Below are 19,959 nucleotides of genomic sequence, written 5' to 3'. Positions count from 1 at the left end.
TGGCTAGAGATTAAATTCGAAAAAAATTCGAGGCGGCACTAGAAACTATTAAAAAAAATACTAGATATACCTCGTATTATCATGAAACTTTATTTATGTACGAGTATGGTTTAATATGTTGGATTTGAAATTGGAAGTTGATTTTTCGGTTTCAAAAACAGAACGTATTACATTATGATGGAGAGATCCAAAAAGATCCAAATCGGTTTATGCATTTGCAAGCCATTAGAAATATTACGTTTTTTAAAGGAAATGTAATTTAATATTCGTCGTGGCATATAGAAAGGAAAGTCGTTTGTTTTTCCTTCGAAGAATTATAAGATTGGGTGAAAAAAAAACAACTTAGGTATTCAACATAATATCTATATATTTTTAAAATATGTAGAGAAGTACTTTACAGCTGTTATAAAAATAATTCGTTACAAAAATGCGTAAAAGAACAGAAAAAATAAAAAGTAACAAAAATATTAAAATATACATTAGAGGGGGTTAACCGGGAAAATGAAAAATTTCCAAATAAAATTATCTAGACCTGGATGTAAGCGACCTTTTTTATTTTGAGAGTCGATTTTATTTTTTCTCCCTTCGTCTCATCATTAATTTAATATCTAAACAATTGAGAAGGAGTCCGAATATTTAAAACTCTGGATAAACTGATTTCAGTTCAAACTCCAATTATTTATAGATTTGAGGTTACCCTGGTACCGTTAACTAATTTTGAAAAAAGGGTTTTAATTTATAGATAGACCATATATAATCATCACCACACCATATATTCAAAATGTTACCCTGCTTTTGTCTCTAATAACCCTCAGTGACATAGTGCTTTTGACTAGATTTCACATCAGTCTATCAATAAGGTATTAGAAGAAAAAATAAACGGAAACACCTTCACCGTTTCTATAGTGAAGGACTGTCCTTAGAGAGGAGTCCTATCACCTATACTGTGGTCACTGGAATCACTGTCCCAAACCACCCCGATGAAACAAGCATGAAGATAAAACACTGCCAGGATGCAAACTGCTCTAAATACAATTAAAAATTGAGGTGATGAGAAGAAATGCTATTTTACAAGGCGAAGAAAGGCATTACACGGAAAGAAGGAACTCAACTAATACTTTCCAATGGAGTAAAGTATCTATATAAGGGCAAAATGTTTAATAGGAGCTATTGGGTAATCTCCAAGCCTGAGACACTCCAAAAAGATTCCATAACCATCTCAGCTAAGAAGTTTGAGGGTTGTATCGAAGAATGACTCAACTGTTGACAGGACCACATTAACACTATAGGTATGGCAGAAGATGAGCTTGAAATTGTGAATGTCCTAATCATTTCAGAAAAAGGCTTAGGTACTCGAAGGAGAAAGTAATACATTGAGAAGACTTAACCTGGGCGATTGGCATGTAGAAGTAATTTTTCATTTTTTTTTTGGACTTGAATCAATTAAATATCGAGTAACTACTTATACGGGGTATAGTTATTAAATAACGAGACTAGCACTGCTACAAAAGTGTCTGTTAGTTGTTTAACCTCTTTCGAATGACATGTCTATCGTGTCTGTTGACAAACCAGTATAGCCGTTGCCTTCCTTTGTATAAAGGCTGTTTTGTTGTAATATTAACCGAGTAAAAGGTCCTTTTTTGGATGCTTTAAGTACGAAAAGTCTTATTTCAGAAACGAGTAACCGATCAAAATTTTTCAACATAAACACTTCTCTGTGTACACATATATAACTGTTAAGAAGTTCTAGAAAATAAAATTTCAACCTTGTATTTACATATTATCATTAATTATCAGTCTTAACAATTAACCTGACCATCACAGCCTTTCAGTACTTCCCCGGGATCCTAATGCCAATTATTCACAATATATTTAGTACCGTCGTTGTTGATATTAGGCGTAAAATTGACGTTAATGGTAACAGGATGTAGTATATGTAAAGGTACCACTTCCAAAAGGTCGTAACTTTGTAAAAACGGAACTAGAGTTTTGTAATCTATAGTAAGAGGTATGTAATAGGATCCTTTGGCGTGTAAAACGAATATCGGTACGTTGAAATTTTTCGTATCGGGTGTTTTGTTGTTCGGCGAGTACCTTTGTATAACGTCGGTTCTTGGTGGTTCTAATTTAGGACCGATGTGCACCGACGACGTACTATCCGAAGGAGATCTTCTATGACCATGATCGCTATCGGAGATTCTTGTATACGGTTCGCTACTTGGAGGAGAACTGTGGCTGGAACTTATCGAATAACAAACATTAATATCGGATATTTCAACGTTTTTTGATCGAAATAAGTAACAAATTGAATTTAGATATTTTAAATTTGATTTTATTAAAATAATTTAATATTTAAATCATATATTTTTGTTTTTGTTAACACGAAGGTTGAGATATGACAACACTGATGTCAAAAGTCAAATCTGACATTACCATCATAGAGTTTGACATGACTAATGGTGTACGTTTTGTCGTATGAGTGCTATTTGAGTCATCTTGGTTAAAAAATTGAATTTGAATCTATGGTTTTCGACGTGAATTAAACCAACAGGGTTTCGGTGGTTTTCCGAATTAAATCGTGATTGAAATAGCGCGGCGCTGCTATCTAGAGATGCTTGGGTCACGTGGGTAGGGCATTGATGAAAATTTTGACACAAATCATATGACAAAATGACTAAATATCGTGCTACTTCCAGACAAAAAGGTACAAACTGCATCTTCGGTTCGTAATATAGTAGTTCGTTAGCTAGGTTCCGATCACGACCAGATAAATATTTAATAGCAGTGCTTTGAGAAGTTAAATAGCCCTTTAATCCAGAGGAACCTTCAATTTAAGTGCCAGTTAGGGTGGGTGGTCATTAGTTGTGCAGTTGGTTATAACCGAGACCGAAATAATCACGTACATAAAGGGGTTGAACTAACAGTTCAGCGTTTTTTTTTCAACCTCCGATCGCTCCGTGCAGACGCTACGCGGGCATGCGCTGTAAAGCTCTCGCACTACACCCTCCACCATTACTAACATTCAATCGGCGTTTTCTACAAGCTAAAGATCATAGTGCTGCAGAAATCCATCGGAGAATGAGTCGCGTGTATGGGGAAACCTTCATGAGTGATGGTGTTTTGTGCGAATGGTGTCGAAAGATGTCATGATGAAGGGGGACAAGGACGTAAATCAGTCGTTTCAGATGTCCTGGTTCAACGAGTTGATAGAATGGTTAAAGAAAACCGTAGAATCAACATTACTGCGGAATTTTCAGAAGTTTTAACGTTTGTTTTGTACTCTTTGAAGACGATATTGAAAAGCTTGTACATAGATATGACAAATGTCTCAATCTTTTCGGTGATAATGTCGTGTACCAATCTTTTTGGTAATAAAAATATTGTTTCATACGAACTTGTCTTTTATTTATAGCCTATCGGAGGTTGATAAAAAACGGCCGTCGTATATTATGACATGCTCGTTATATTGATTTTATTTTACATAAAATAGCCTTATTATGTTAATAACATTCTTAAATATCTCTTATTTAATAAATATGTTATTGTTAATTTGACCTTGCTTCGCCTTAATCTCCTACTCCTTCTTATATTTTCAACAAAATCGAACTAATAAATATTTTCAGTACGACGAGATAATTTTCGTAAAGATACTAGTAACCTAGAAACGTCGCGTCGACCGTCGTGACTAAAGAACGTGTTTATACAAATGATAAGAACTTTATACGAAATTATAAATAACTTTGTTTTTCTTAAATATCCAGATAATACACTCGTGATCAAAAAAAGTCGCACGCTCGAGGTCAAAAGTTTCCACAACAAAATCTGTAGCTTCCATTATTTTTCCGATTCCACCATCTCAAAGTCATTAATCCCAACTTTATAATTAGTGGTCTATGTTGTTATTTTTTCGGTAATCGTGAACAAGATTTAAATCCGGGCTACGCGCTTGCCATTTCATTGGAATGTCCCTTAAATTGAGTTTTTGCTTCCATTGAAATGTTCGCCCAAACCATCCAGGAACTTCCTCCAAAAACCACGTTTTTTTTTACACAACATCGAGCTCATCATTCTCCAGGTCTTCTGTAGACTCGTCCTCTCCTATGGACACCATATAGTACATTCTGGTTTCGTTTGAGAAAATAACGGAGCCCCATTGTTCGTTAGTCCAATCGTAGACGGAATGAGGTTAATTTGGGGCTAGTAACCGGTCTTTTTTGCTCAAGGCAGTCTTCTTCTAACTGTGTTAACAGCCACTCATCGCGTTTTTCTAAGGAGTAATGAGGGTTCAATTTTTCAGCGATGTTCTGACAATGAATCTGTAATGCACCTTTTTCTTTCTGAACCGCGTCTCCCATCAAAGTTACCAGTCTTTTGGTAACGACAGTAAACTAACTAATGTTCAGCGTATTGGCCATTTCTCGCTGACTTTGGCCTTGAGTAGCTCTGTCACTTCTTGTGTCCATTTTCAGGTTTGATGGCCAACTGATAGTAGCGGGTGAAAGGGAGAGAGAGATTTGTTGGATATATTTTGGGTGGAATGAGGAAATTTGGAAATGGAAGAGGCACTGATATAGGATCTGCTCCTTTGCAGGGCTAGGGTTGTGGTGATTTGTGATTGCGTTGCTCCGAGGTGCGTTTGAAGAAAGAAGAAAAAAAGGAAAGTTCAGTCTAACAGTCTAAAAAAACTGCTGCGGCCTCATTATTCCCTAGATCGATTCATAACGAGGGAATCCAAATAACCGAGCGAATTTTTTTTTCAAGTACATATCCAGACATAACCAAACCTAACCTGAACCGCCACAAGAACCCGGCCATCTCCTTGAAGTACACCAAATGATTTACGCTCGTAAGATAAACAATTCGATAAATAATTCGAGAAGAAAAACGTCGAATTATTGTCTATATTCACCCGATTTATCGCCTGTTGACTTTTTCTTCTTCCCCAATGTCAAACATTGGACATTCATTATCTAAAGAAACTTTCGAAGAATTTCGAAACTATGTTTCGGAAAATACTTTTAGATTAAACCTCGTATACAAGACATATAAAATATAAAGATTGCTAAATAAGAAATTTGATTAATGGACAAAGAGGATTATAAATTTTACCTTTGATTTTCAAGGCTCGTTATAGAATTCCTGCGACCGTTTTCCATTTTTTGCGTTTTCGTAGGATCTTGATTAACCCCGTTACTATCTTGATTGAATCTTAATTTGATATTCGTTTTATATTTGTAAGATATGGCGTGAGTTTCGGGATGTTGATGATCCATATGTTTTTCGTATTCGGTGGGATCTGTCGTTATTTGATTAGTTTGACTGACAATATAGGAACTGTTGTTGTTATTCGGTTCCGGATCTACTTTAGGTATTGAATAACTTACTACTTTAGCAGATATATCACTTGAAACTAGAATCAAACACAACCGAACATTCATTTTTCCAAAATGCAAACGATATCTATCGATTACAGTATGTTCAAAAATAATTAAATAAATATTCCATACGAACTCGCCATTTACTTTGAATACAAATGTTATCACCCTGTATTTAATATCTATCGTTTACAGTGTGTTCAGTTTCATCTTCATTGAGTGCGATTCATACCGCCATGAATCCAATAAAACCAAATTTAAATTTCTAAATTAACTCTCGAAATTTATTAAAACGAATCGGTACCTCGCAGATCATCGCCGTTGTGATCATCGTGTTCAGCGATCTATAAAACCCCCAGATTATATACAATTGACCAAATTCATAACGAATTTCTACAGGGCTCCAGGAGAAACGAATAAACCAAGTTTCCCGAGCACCAGGTACCTCGCAGATCATCTCCGTCGTGATCATCGTGTTCAGCGACCTCGAAAACCCCCAGATTGTATATATTTGACCAAATTCATAACGAATTTCTACAGGGCTCCAGGAAAAACGAATAAACCAGGTTTCCCGAGCACCAGGTACCTTGCAGATCATCTCCGTCGTGCTCTTCGTGTTCAACGATCTCGAAAACCCCCAGATTGTATATATTTGACCAAATTCATAAAGAATTTCCACAGGGCTCCAGGAGAAACGAATAAACCAGGTTTCCCGAGCACCAGGTACCTTGCAGATCATCTCCGTCGTGATCATCATGTTCAGCGACCTCGAAAACCCCCAGATTATATACAATTGACCAAATTCATAACGAATTTCTACAGGGCTCCAGGAGAAACGCAAAAACCAGGTTTCCCGAGCACCAGGTACCTCGCAGATCATCGCCGTCGTGATCATCGTGTTCAGCGACCTCGAAAACCCCCAGATTGTATATATTTGACCAAATTCATAACGAATTTCCACAGGGCTCCAGGAGAAATGCAAAAACCAGGTTTCCCGAGCACCAGGTACCTCGCAGATCATCTCCGTCGTGATAATCGTGTTCAGCGATCTCGAAAACCCCCAGATTGTATATATTTGACCAAATTCATAACGAATTTCCACAGGGCTCCAGGAGAAACGCAAAAACCAGGTTTCCCGAGCACCAAGTACCTCGCAGATCATCTCCGTCGTGATAATCGTGTTCAGCGATCTTGAAAACCCTCAGGATATATACTTTCGACCAATTTCAAAACAAATTTATACAGAGATCTAGGAGACGACTTATACACCAGCCATCTTGGCACCAGGTACCTCGCAGATCATCTCCGTCGTGATGTTCGTGTTCTGCGACCTCAAAAACCCCCCGAAAAGTAAAATTGAACTCATTTCCGGCAATATTTTTCGAGATATAAAATAATTTTTGAACCATTCGAGTAATTTTCCTTTCTTATTCATAGTTTTTTATACAGAAAGTTTCCTGAATGGTTTATTTCTCTCAATTAGAAAATAATTCCATAAATGGATTTTTAGCAAGGAAACTTCGAACAAAAAAAGTTCGGCAACGTCGCATATCTCCAAGAAATGTACCGCTAACCACTGGCAGATTCACTAAAAATCAATATTTAACGCTTACCCAATGAAAAAAACTACAACTGAAGTACTATGGTGCGATCGACGGTAGTGGTCTCGCGCGTGACGTCTCAGTAACAACAACGTCGATTCGGGAACGAAATCTGGCGCGGTTAGAATCGGTCTGAAGTCGCAACAACGCGAAAAGTACCACAAATTTCGACAAGACACATGTAAAGTTATGTCACAAACAACATAATGATCCGAGCAATAATATTGTTACGAACTCGTCAACTACATCGACCGTGAAACCGGTCCAAAAAATAAAGCGGGAAACGTTTAAATTTTTTTATAGTATATCGAGATTATAGAATCAGTTTCTAGGCAGGTTTTTTTGTTTTTGTTTACTTTCTAGAGCCGATTCATCGAGAAATTCGTTTTGTATAAATAGTCGCTTGATTATCAGTGAGTAATTCGATGAATTTAAATAAATTAGTCAATAGTTAAGTCTTAAGGAATAAGTTTAGTGAATGGCGAGTAGTTTAGTGTAAGAATGAAACACCACCGCGAAACATAGTTTAAATAAAAAAGAAAAACATTATAATATGGTCCAGAGTTTAGTCGACACAAATTACTTTTTGAACACACTATAATTTTTTTTTAAAATTTTAATTGGTGCTATATTAATTACCTGGTTCATTTATATTAGGTACTGGTACGATGTGTTCCGTTAATAATGACGTATGATGATTGGTGTCGAATGTTGAGGCGCGAGAAATTGCCTCGCCGTGTTTCTGTAAATGATTCAATAATCTTACGCAAATCGGTTCTCGAGGAAAATGTCCTTCTACTTCGACCATAAATCGCATCGCTTCAGACATACATTCTTGATAACCTAACCTAAAATTAACGAAATATTTTCGTATGTTTCAGTCATTAGACTTTACCTAACCTCTACCTATAATGTTCTGTCGAATGTCCCTGTTCCTGTTGTAAATATTTCATATGTTTAATAGCCATTTCGATGATTTCTGTTTTTTCAATTCTTCCACGTCCTTTTTTCAAATATTCTGTCGGTATTAAACGCGATAAATCGGCTAGACAATTGTTCATTCTGTCCCTTCTCCTTTTTTCGATAATTCGATGGGACATTGGATCTTGCTATTAACAAAATATACCTTCAAAGTCTTTTTTTTTATTTTAATTCCCACCACAAATTGTTAAGCTAAAATCATCGTCTACTAAATATCGCTACAAAGCTAAAATAATTTACACAAATAACAGTGAGACAACCTTTATAAAACACACAAGATATTGTCTTAATATTATTAATTTGAATCCCCTATTCAATAAGAATACGTTCGGCAACGTTGTGACATACAATGACAAGTGACAGGCAACAATATGCGCGGTTTGTTTGTTTCCTTACAATTGACGTATGACACGCAATGCGGTGTAATGACCGACTGCTCATCTTATAGTGAGAAATATCTTCACAATGTAAATATAAATTAGGAAACTATTCACGAAGAACACGTTCGGCAACGTTATTAAACAACGATGACAGGTGACGGACGACTTTATGCGAGGTTTGTTTGTTTAGGAAACTATTGGCGACGAATGGTTGGGCAATGTTGTTAAACAACGATGAATGACAGGTGACAGATGGATTAGTGACAGTTACAAGCGTCCCTAAAACGCTAGTTAGACTGTAAAAAACTAGGATGGTGAAAATCAACCGTAGTTACCACGAAGTAACATAAATAACAAGTTAAAGCGAACAGAAAAAATTGTGCGATTAAGAATAATAATTTTAGCATAATAAATGACAAGTACGACTATTACAGGATGTATTACTTATAATACAGGGGGCACATAAATATGTGAAAATTTCTTAAACATATCGTAACTTATTAAGACCAATATCTCTAATTCTATGAAGAGTTTCTTATTTTTCAATCATCCTCTTTTTGTTTATTGACGATGCAGTACGTTTATTTCAAAGACATTATTGGAAAGAGAAGCTTAAAGCAGCTGTGGCAGCAAGGAAAATATGTCTCAAAGAGCTGGTTTTACTAAAGTCTCAAAGAGCTGAGTTAGTTCATAGTTGTGGGCGATCTGAGAGCCTTCAGATAGGCCCGACGTGCCCCACTTGACCGATGTCCTTCGAGAAGCCAATCAGTCGCTTTGACTTGAACTCTTTCATGTTATTAGACAATCAGTGAGGTTTCCTCAAGTGTTTAAATCGGTCTCGTATGAGTGTAGGACACTCACAGATAACGTGGTCTCCTCCATGCACCAACGGATCGTCCGACTCATAGCCATAGCAGTATCCGGTTAGAAGTCCAGTCACTAGTCGGATTTCGAGCCTGTTTAGTTGGAGCAGTTGATTGGTGTAAGACACACGATGGTAACGCTTTTGGCCTCGCCAAGAATGGGTTCTGGGTCTATCACTAGGTTCGCCGATCGCAGTTTGGCGAGTGTGTCCATTGTTTTTGGTGCTCAAGTGACTGGGCAAAGATCTGGGTCAATACCTTAACTGAATTTCGGTCCTATTTAAGTGGAGTAATTGATGGGTAACGGAAAGAAACTGTTTGTATCATAGCTGGTGTTTTCATCCATGCGAGCTAATTATTAAGATATGTAATGGGTACAGTTTTAGATAGTTTTGCCAATTTTAGTACCACCAGGGCTTCGAGCGAAATTTCTACGGCGCCTCTTAGCTCCTATTCAAATCAATACGAAAAAGGACGGAGGATATAATGAAACAACCTTTCTTCTTCTTTTCTAGAACTCCTTATGCCTTTTCAACCATTAGACTATTAGGATTTTAGTTTTCATTATCCTTTCATCCTTTTTTTGCATTATTTCCGATCAATTTAGGTATCTCTAGACACAATTCAGGCAATAAAGATTTTACATCGGTTTTAAACTGTCTTGTCTTTATCTGTAGTCGCTGATTCTCGTCCTCGTCAAAAGTTTTTGTTGAAACGAGATAATTATTGTGTTCCTCCACGGTAGAATATGCCCCTTAAAACGGATTGCACGCAGTGGGGTGATTGAACATTGCGTTCCATTCTGGTATTCCATTCTACCAAGTAAGTTTTGCACCTCTGTTGCCGAATGACCAAGCACTCGAACGACCTGGAACCTTGCGCCAATTCATGCAGATTTTTTTCGTTTTGTAGCACAACGTTTCGGCCGTAAATCTCTGATTAAGCTCCAAAATTAAAGACGAATCCTCACCAAAGGACTTTTTATACGTTCAATGGTGTTAATATCGGAATTGAAAAAAAAAATAGTGATTGCCATACTCACCCGGGCAACTTTATTTTTTTTATAGGGTCCGTATTCGCAATCGTCTTCGCTACAAGTGGCCGTGGAAAAATTTAAGTTTCTGAAATGAAAATAAAATACTTCCACTATAGAGATCGAAAAAGAAAAAAAAATAGGTAAAGATAAGGCGAGAAAGGTAAATAAAAAAAAAGGTAAAAAGCCACAGAATCGTCGTCGTCATCATATAGTGGAGCAAAGGGCACTTGTCGCTGTCTATGAGTGCTAATGTCTGGTTATGTTTATTTCTGGTTTCCATAGCGTTTCATCTATCCATTATTACGTCTCATTTTTCTTCTTCAGTTGTATTTATCACTGTACCCAAGATGGATGCCGCGTTTGCTCACAATGGAAACAAACAGCGTCGTGAAAATGTTTCCATCGAGTGTTTGGTAGTGAAAAAAGCCTTTTCATAACCTTGGATGAAACGTGAGTCCATCACTTCACATCCGAAACGAAAGATCAATCAAAACAATGGACTGAAAACGGAGAACCGACTCCAAAGAAGTCAAATGGGATAATTTTCTTATTGCGACGTTTGAGCGAAGAAATCAAGCAAAAACGACTAAGAAGAAATGTTGTTTCTTGAAATGAAATGATTTAAAGTTCTAATCGCTACTTCACGCACCCTATTCTCCAGATTTAGCCCACTCGGATTATTTTCTGTTCCCAGACTTGAAAAAATGATTCGGCGGTCAATTATTTTCCAACAATGAAAAGGTGATGTCTGCAGTTGATGGCTATCTTCCAAAATGGGACCGTCCTTGTAAACTAATGATTTTACTTGACCCATCAGGAACATTTCTCGCCTAATTTTGATTGGAATAAAATATTTTCTACTTACGTATCACAACAATTGTATACTGGTCTTTCATCTTTCATCCTCGAAGTATCGTCATGGGAGGTACAGCTGCAACAAACGTTAAATTCAATCGAACAAGTAAAAAAGTCGTCGCACTCTTGGTGCGAGAGATTGTGAAGCATTTTCTACCATTTATTTTTGAAAAATACGTTGAAAAATTATCTTTTACCCAACTCAATAATGACATTTTCAATCGATAAATTTTAAAACGCCATCTTAGACTGAGAATATTTATTTATTTACTCCGCCGGTATAGTAGATTCCGTTTTCCGGGTTAAAAATCGTTAATACTGTTGACTATGAGACAAAATGTCCTCTGATAAGTGTACAATTTATCTGATTACGTAAAACGATTGAGAATCGAGTCAAAAATTTCCGTTATATAGATTTATGTATAAATACGTAAAGTGGATATGATAAAAAATGAAAAAAAAATTGATGGATGAAATCCGAAACCGAAGGAAAATCGGAATAGGATTTTGACATATTATATAAGTGAACAATGATTATTATGGTGCACTACAGGCTAAAATTGCGGTGAATAAATATCTAAGGATGATACAGAAGAAGAATCATAAATAGGTAATAATTCTTTTGACGCAACCCCCGTACATGTTGATTTAGTATAATATATTTTTTATGTTTCTAAATCTACTTGATTTTAGGTCTCTGCTATTTCAAAATTAGTTTTATTAATAATTTTTCAGAGATTGGTACAAAATTGACGTTTGGATTTTTCTTTAAGTCTTTATCAAAATATTTTGATAAAAGTCGAAACTTAAATATATCAAAAGGTCTAAGAAATAAAAGAAATATCATTTTCTTGATAACTAAACGATTCAGAACAATCAATAAACTTCGATCATAAATAATAATATATAATAATAATAATAATAATCGCGAAAAATTCATTTATGACCTTGAATAAAAAATTTTCCATATAGGGACACTATATTTTGAAAGGTTTCGCCTATTTTCAACTTGTAAATTTATGTAACTTCGCTAAATTAAGTTTGTTTTGGTCTAATTTGACCGGTTAAATTTTTTGTTAATATATTTGTTACGTTTATTGGTCGTAGTTTATAAACCGCCTCTGCTTTTGTGATAGTTTAGGTTTGTAGACCTTTTTATATTTGCGATGCGTGTTTATAAGAGTATTTACCTTATCTACGTAACGTGACACACGTGTGGGAGTGACCTTGCAATGAACTCTAGCCAAAAATTATAATATTAATATAAAATGAGCCAAAAGTGTGTTGTTTTATTCTGTTAATTACTAACCGATCGAGGGAAATCGTGATAAACATGAATTTTATTTATAAACTATACGGTCTTAAATTATCTTTTTGACATATAGGCCGAGCTTTGGAACGTTTTTTCTTGACGGAAATACTGACAGCGTTAATTTCATAGTATCGTATTTCGAAAATCCGATTTTCATTTAAAATCTTCGTTTTTACGACTGATTTTCGAAACAAATATTTTAACCTTTTAACCTCTATATCATCTCAAATTTATTAGAATCCGTTTATGGGCCTATTTTAGAAGGTTGAAGCTGTCAAATGTTGAAAATCTCGTGTCTAACTTCGTCTAGATATACTAAAATGGGGGAAAGCCGGGAAACCTCACTTTTGAAACCTTTTATGTCGTTAGGCAGGTTGTGGGGTTTGTCCAGGTGTTTAAACCGCGCCCGAGTGAATGTAGGGCACTCACAGATAACGTAGCCTGAAGTTTCGTCCTCCTCCATGCACCAGCGGCCCTCCGGATCATCCGTGATTGTCATGGTGTGAAGGAAATGTCTTAGATCGGTTAGAAGACCGTTGAGAGACGTGATGGTAACGCTTTCGGCCACACCAAGGATGGGTTCTGGGTCCACGTTTTCACTCAAGCTTGATACTAATTCTCAAAATTCATCTTTTTGTTTTATAATAATCAGGACTAACCCATAAATGATTTTAACTACTTAGAACTTTATAAAATATTAAAATGGACATGCACGATTCAAAAAAAGTTATTTATGTTGTTTCTGCAACAAGGGCAAATATTTAGATTCAAAAATAAATGAATAATGGAAAGGAATCAATAATGAACGTTATCAGTTAATTTGTAAACGTGGAAAAAAATTGGTCTTCGTTATTTGATACAAAACTTAAGCCTTAGCCCAATCAAAATAAAAGCTGAACTAGATTTCACTCTAGGTGAGCTCCTCCTTCGTTATCAACAGTAAAATATTGGGCAGCAAAGTTTAGACGAGACCGCGAAGACCAGCATCGCGGAGTGGTTAACCAAATGAGGTGACGACTCCAGAAATGTTGAAAACAATGAAAAAATTGAGTGATCTAACAGCATTTTATGTCCAGTCTTCTTTGTAAAAACAGCAGCTTGGGTCTTTGCTGCATTAGTCTCGATCAGATTGCTTCCACCCCGGTCTAGAAAGTTTCCAAGATCGGTATTGACGGTGGTGATCTGTTAGTGCGTACGGATTTGGGTGCTTATAGATCGGGTTTGTTGTTTTGTCGAGTATCTCGTTGATGTACAAGAGAAATATGTATCCATCGAACCTTTCTGAGGTGTATCCATCGATAATGACCTGGATGGATCGGTCTAAACTTAAGCCTTGGCTCAATCAAAATAAAAGCTGATCTAGATTGCACTCTAGGTGAGACTCCTCCTTCGTTATCAACAATAAAATATTGGACAGGGTTATAAAATAAAAAATTTTTTGTGTTATTGAAAGATAATTTCTTAGGTCTCTTATTCTGTAGACACGTGTATTAAATAATATTTGTGTTATAGTCTTATCAAATTACGTCTTGTAATAATAGACATTACAGTAATTATAGACACAATATCTAATTGGATTGTGCCACGTGTGTACCTTGTTTCATAAATTAATTCGTGTATTGCAACTCAGCACTACACCTCGAGTCCAAAATCACACGATTCCGAGAACACTTACATTTTAATTAAGTAATAATTGATTGAACTATAATTTCGTAAGTTTGTAATTAAATATTGTTATTAATGACTGTAAATGTCAGAACTAGTATGATCTTTAAATTGAAAATGGTACGTCACTGTTGTTGATATTGAAAATTCAAAAAGGATCATTTCAGTGGTACTAATTTTTAAAAATTTTTTAGTACTGTTAACTATTATACACCATTTTCTTTTCTTCCATTACAATCTTTACCTAAAGCTTGTTTTTAACTATTAAGGATATGGAATTTTGACTTTTGTCTCACGACTAATACGAGTATGAACCCATAAGTGCCAAGCCTGATTAGAGATGGCGGTAGTTGCTTGAAAACTACCTCTGTATTAGACCACAAAGCGAAAACAATGGACTGAAAATGGAGAATCGACTCCAAAGGAGGCAAAGATCGTTCCGTCTGCAGGTAAAGTCATGGCGTCGGTTTTATGAGATAATTTTCATTGAGTATCTTGAAAAATGAAAAACTATCAACGGCAAGTATTATGTGAACTTATTGCGACGTTTGAGCGAAGAAATCAAGCAAAAACAACCTCATAAACAAGACAATTCACCAGCTCACACATCCGTTATAAAAATGCCCAAAATTAATGAATTAAACTTCGAATTTCTACCTCATGCACCATATTCGCCAGATTTAGCCCGCTCGGATTATTTCCTGTAACCAGACTTGAGAAAAAGGCTCGGTGGTCTAAAATTTTTTAATAATGAAGAAAAAGAACGTTGAATAACTTCTGGGACCATCCTCGTAGATCCATTTCAAAATATTTGTTCCTAGAATCTTTCGATTCTCTATCGAATGCAGTGGCGTGCCCAGAATTTTGCTCTGGGGGGAGTCAGAAAGACCTCCCGCACTGTTTCGAAAAATTGAACATTCGATTGGGGCGACGTAGCGACATAGGAGGGTAATAATAAATAAATATACTTAATATTAATTTATAACCAGTCTCGTTATTTAATATACACCTCGATATTTTAGGTCCTAAAATATACAATTCAGAAACTGGATATTCTTAATGATTCACCCTATATACGTCAAACTGTTTTTTTTATTCCAATTAATAAAGTTTTATCTGTACAACGCATTAATGTCAAATTGTCCTTGACACTGCAAAATCGAAAAAAAAAACAGAAACTATTTTTCATTCAAACACAAATATCATATCAATACTAACTATTTAACTAAATAGTTTTTACTACGTCATGAAACTAGAAACTCGAGATTTTTTAATTTAGTAATTTTTTCTCTAATAAAATATTTTTGAAAATCTGTGAAGAAGTGAATATACTAAAGATACAAAATTCGGCCTTGACATCATCTATATCGAACCAAATATACATTCAATTGGATAATTCCATGTTTATTGTTTGTTTTTATTTTTACCGATAGTGATCGGAGTATGCGAAAATATTCCAATAAAATACGTGCATTAACTAAGCTAATGTCAGACCCATATTTCACTCATAAAAATTCATCACTGTGTTAAAAACTGTGGCAGATATATATGTTGCAATTTCGTAAATAAATTGAATCAAGTTATTAATAGACTTGCGTTTGGTTTAGAAATCTAAGTTGATAAATATGAAAATCTAATATACCGTAGAATATTTACGTCATCGATATAATATTTTATCTACGAAAACAAGATTTAAGACGTGTAAAATAATAAGTTTAATCTAACCTTTCGTATTTAACTCTTTGTATGTTAGAATTTTCCTCCCAATAAGTCGGTGTCATATCCATTTTGAAAACAACTTTTTATTTTAAAACACACAGTCACCACTAAACAACACGACACCTCATAAGTTTGCTAGGTAGTATTTACGAATTCAAATAAAACTCGATTCGTAATAAATACGGATATTTTGACAGGTGTCGGTAAGAACACTTGTTGTTACTACTGCTTCTTACTACAGTCGGCTGGGCACTGCACTGATAGATAGCAACCGACAAACACGCTAGAGTACACGTGAGTCGTGAGATTAATCTCAGACGCATTTTAATCGTCCGTCTCTTTCCTACTAGTAAGATTCGGTACGTGACAAATAACATTCATTTATTTTTTTCAATAACTTTAGGTAGTTTAAGAGATAATAATAATACTTATGGTTATTTTAAGGTACAATTAAGCCTTTTTATCAAATTTATTAGATAACTATTGATACGTATTTCTAAATTTATTAATAATTCCACTGAACATGATCTAAATTAAAGATCACGTTTATCGTAACGTGGTGAAGTCGCGTTGACCACGTGATTTCGCATTCGCTCTTTTTACCCATCAATGATTATGACTCGCCATTTTTTATTTCAGAGGAATACAGAATAAAATGAAAGTGTCATTGAATATCGTTATATAAGAAAGTTTATTTTACGTGTTTTACATTTTTACATCACTATCATGAAAGTTGCTAAAGAGTGCATATTGTTGAGTAAAGAATATACTAGTAAACAAAAAGTTTAAAAAATTTCACCCTTTACAGTATTATAAAATTGGGGTAGTAGAAATGAATTGTTCCGTTTGACTAATTCATTTAATTAATATCACAATAATAATAACAAGAAATAAGATATTTACTTGCGTAAAAGACCAGTGTAACAGTCACAAATCAAACGTCACGTTGGTTACGATAATATCTTTAATCGGACGTCAAATCTATTCATAGAATTACAATGTTTGATTGTAAATATTGACTACCTCTATATATACGTTTTCAAATAATTGATCTAAAAATAAACGTTTCGAAAAAAACAATCAAAATTTCTAGTTTAATAATAACTATTCATTTATTTGCAATTATTGAAGCAGTGTTGCCAAACTTTTTGACGAGTAGACACGACAATCCATTTTACAAAAAAAAATTTGTCGAAAGACAGGGTGAAGTGTCCAAAAAAAGATTTGCTTATTGTTATATGAAGTTCAAAGTGAAGTAGAAATATTGTAATCAATACTAACCTACCTTTTTTGAAATTTTGCATACTTACTTCTGATGACAATACATGATGAATCAATTAAAAAACCTTACTACTAATTAAATAGTCAATTAGTATTAAATAATTCAATATTTCCTTTGACAGAGGAATATAATCTCGTTTTTTTTTTTCATTTGTGTGTGGTATCGCTACATTGCTATATTGCATGTGACAGATATAAAAAAATCGGAAATACTGGGGGCGAAAGTAGTTCGAAGAACCAGTCAGATTTTTGAAGAGTATATAGATTATTTCTTGTCGTAAGTAAGTGCAGGTACAGCTGCAGCTGTTTAGCGAATAGGTTCATCAAGTTATAGAAAACCTTGCAACATCTCAATACATCCGTCTGCTCAATACCTAAAAGCTGTTTGGTTCGTCAAGCCATTTATCAACTTAATTCCACGGGCTAAGATAACCCGACATACACACGGTGAGCGAGTGCAATACGAAAGGAAAACATCCAAAAATCAATCCAATCCTAATCTACCAAAAAATGTCCCTGTCCCCCCCAATAAAGTAACCGCAACGTGCTTTTCTCTTTCTCTCTCTTTCGTGATGATGGTATGTGTGTACAGAAAATCAAACCACTGTTGCTTTGTATTTATTAAAAAGAAAAATGAAGTTAATAACATATCACAAAAAAAAACTTTTTATAAAAATCATTTTATAAGTTTTGAATGTGCAGTTGTATTTAAAAAAATAATGATAGAATAGAGGTCGTGGCAGACAAGGTTGGTATGTATGACATCAGAAATTGGAAATTCGATTTTACACCATTTATCAGCTGGATCAGTTGAAAAAACATGTGATAGATCACATGTTTTTGTTAGCACCAGAATGAAGCACGTTTGTAGGTTGACACAGTATAAACCAGCGCCGTTAATTGGACAGGTGATAAAAAGAAAATCTACGTTATTGTGTATACTGTTAATAAATACTGTATACTGATTAATAAAAAAATCAGTAACCTTAATCCGATTTCGTTCGAATATACAAGTGCAATATTAACAACATAAGTGTGAATAGATTATAAATATAATTGAGAATAATAATAATCCAATTTACATTTCTGAAATTAAAAAAATATCGTTTTCAGCGGCATATCAAAAATGTGTTTTATTTCAACAGTTTTTGTTCGTATTTGATCTTGTAGAATAGTGTGAAAACCTAGTAATTCAATTGATTAATTACTCACTCTTCTTAAGAAAGTGTTAATTATTTATTACACTACACTTTTATAATTATTATTCGATAACGACTTTTAAATTAATTTTATTTTTTAAACTTGTATTACAATGAATTTGATAAAACTTCAACATAACCTCTAATTAGTAACAGACATCAATTTTTATTTTTTCGTTTCATCTATATGAAATTTTTTATTGAATAAGGACGATTTTTGTCTAAATGCATATATTCAAAAATTGACATTTTGGTAGTGAACGATTTGCGCGCGCATGCAAATTTAGTGTATCTCGAATGTTAAAATGTGAGGTTGTAGTAACAAAACAATGAAAAACAATATTTATAACGATAAAAATAATAAGAGGGTGTCAAAGTGATTAGTAATATTTTTCATTAAAAAAATATACGGCAATTAAAAATACATACAAAGGATATAATTTGAGGTATGATTGATAAATAAGCTGTTTAAAAATAGTTGTTGATAATTGCCAGTATTATTTTTCAATGCCAATGAAATAACCCTGTGTAGGATAATATTTAAAGATTAGAATAAGTCCTGAATATATAATTTGTTATCTTATCTCCATAATTAGAATATCCAAAAATATCACCATCAAATATTATATCATATAACAGAAGAATTAAAAGTTTACGTTATGTTAATTTAGTTGTGGTTAAGTTTCGAATTATATGAGACGTAATTACGTAGATTAGTTTGGTTATATTTTTTCTATAACAATTTATTTTAATTGCGTTCACAACTAACAGTAAGTGGACAATTTTTATTTTTAAGGTTAGAATAAAAAATTTAATTCAGTTAATTCTTAAATTCATTTCGTTACGAAATTCTACATTTTTACGACGAATACAAGTTAATGTTTTATAAAAAATCCGTCAAAACTGCGTAATTTTCTGAGAAATATTTCAGATTAATTAAATATGTGTGAAATATTAATATAAAAGTAGATTTTCGGTAGCCATGATTGTGTTAAAAAGTACACGGCATTTCGAGAATTTGAAAGCTCATGTATGTACTGTAAGCATTGTATACGAGGTTTGTTCTAAAAGTACCTTTAAATCTCCGCGATAAAACTTTTGAATAACCTCTGTGGGACATTACTAGTGAATTTTCACAAACATGTTGATGTGCTTAGTTACTTATTGGATGTGTTAGTTCGTGAACGGTGTTTATCTCAGCCGTATATTAAGCTGCGTCGTACGTGTGTGTGTGATGATTAGTAGAATTCGTATATTTGCGTTCATATATACAGGGTGTCCGCAGAAAAACTAATGAAGAGCAAATGCGTTCCATGATTATATAGCAGTAAGACTCTTTTATTTTTGGACCTAAGCCTCTCTTAACCATGGAGCTGTCCATGGCTCGTTGAATTTTATACAATTTTTTGTGTCAGTGTTAGTATTACCGTACGTATTAGTTAAACACATTTCGTTTTAGATATGTCGGTAAATCAAGTCAGTTCTATCTTCTAGTTTAGCTCCAAGGTTTGATTGTCTCTTCCAATTCGGTTATCATGTTCCAGATATTTGTAGGGTGTTAGGTATTTGATTTTTTTCCTTCTTTATGTGAAAAGCAAGCATAAGAGGTTGGTGGTCTATTTCGAGTGGTGCCGTGTGGAGATGCCTGTAGATATTGATAGGTTGTAGTGCATGGTAGCTGATTCCACGAGT

General features: G+C 34.4%; 2 protein-coding genes across 9 annotated transcripts in view; one reads left to right on the top strand and one right to left on the bottom strand.

Moving 5' to 3' along the window:
* Nucleotides 1-349: 349 nt before the first annotated feature.
* LOC130444583 (transcription factor cwo) lies at nucleotides 350-16,053 on the bottom strand. Of its 2 annotated transcripts, XM_056779806.1 has the most exons (7): nucleotides 15,794-16,053; nucleotides 11,102-11,167; nucleotides 10,243-10,321; nucleotides 7,883-8,085; nucleotides 7,616-7,824; nucleotides 5,110-5,410; nucleotides 350-2,241 (listed from the first exon to the last, which is right to left on the bottom strand). In XM_056779806.1, the coding sequence occupies exons 1-7, from the start codon at nucleotides 15,853-15,855 to the stop codon at nucleotides 1,848-1,850; spliced, it is 1,314 nt and encodes a 437-aa protein (XP_056635784.1). In that variant the 5' UTR covers nucleotides 15,856-16,053; the 3' UTR covers nucleotides 350-1,847. The 2 variants fall into 2 exon arrangements, with proteins under 2 accessions (XP_056635784.1, XP_056635785.1); XM_056779807.1 differs by lacking the exons at nucleotides 11,102-11,167; nucleotides 15,794-16,053 and having other exon boundaries at nucleotides 7,883-8,149; nucleotides 10,243-10,298.
* LOC130444582 (gephyrin) overlaps nucleotides 16,025-19,959 on the top strand; it is an 8,509-nt gene continuing 4,574 nt past the window's right edge. The window contains exon 1 of one of the 7 annotated variants that reach the window (XM_056779802.1): nucleotides 16,025-16,146. The gene's annotated coding sequence lies outside the window, so the exon portion shown is untranslated. Of the gene's footprint in view, nucleotides 16,147-17,648; nucleotides 17,821-17,845; nucleotides 17,977-18,511; nucleotides 18,714-18,861; nucleotides 19,064-19,117; nucleotides 19,595-19,959 lie in introns of those variants that run through there. The other 6 variants (XM_056779803.1, XM_056779804.1, XM_056779798.1 and 3 more) reach the window with 6 other exon arrangements.

The sequence above is a fragment of the Diorhabda sublineata genome, chromosome 5 (assembly GCF_026230105.1).
Source record: "Diorhabda sublineata isolate icDioSubl1.1 chromosome 5, icDioSubl1.1, whole genome shotgun sequence".
Taxonomy (NCBI): domain Eukaryota; kingdom Metazoa; phylum Arthropoda; class Insecta; order Coleoptera; family Chrysomelidae; genus Diorhabda; species Diorhabda sublineata.
This window is presented reverse-complemented; position numbering and strand designations above follow the sequence as displayed.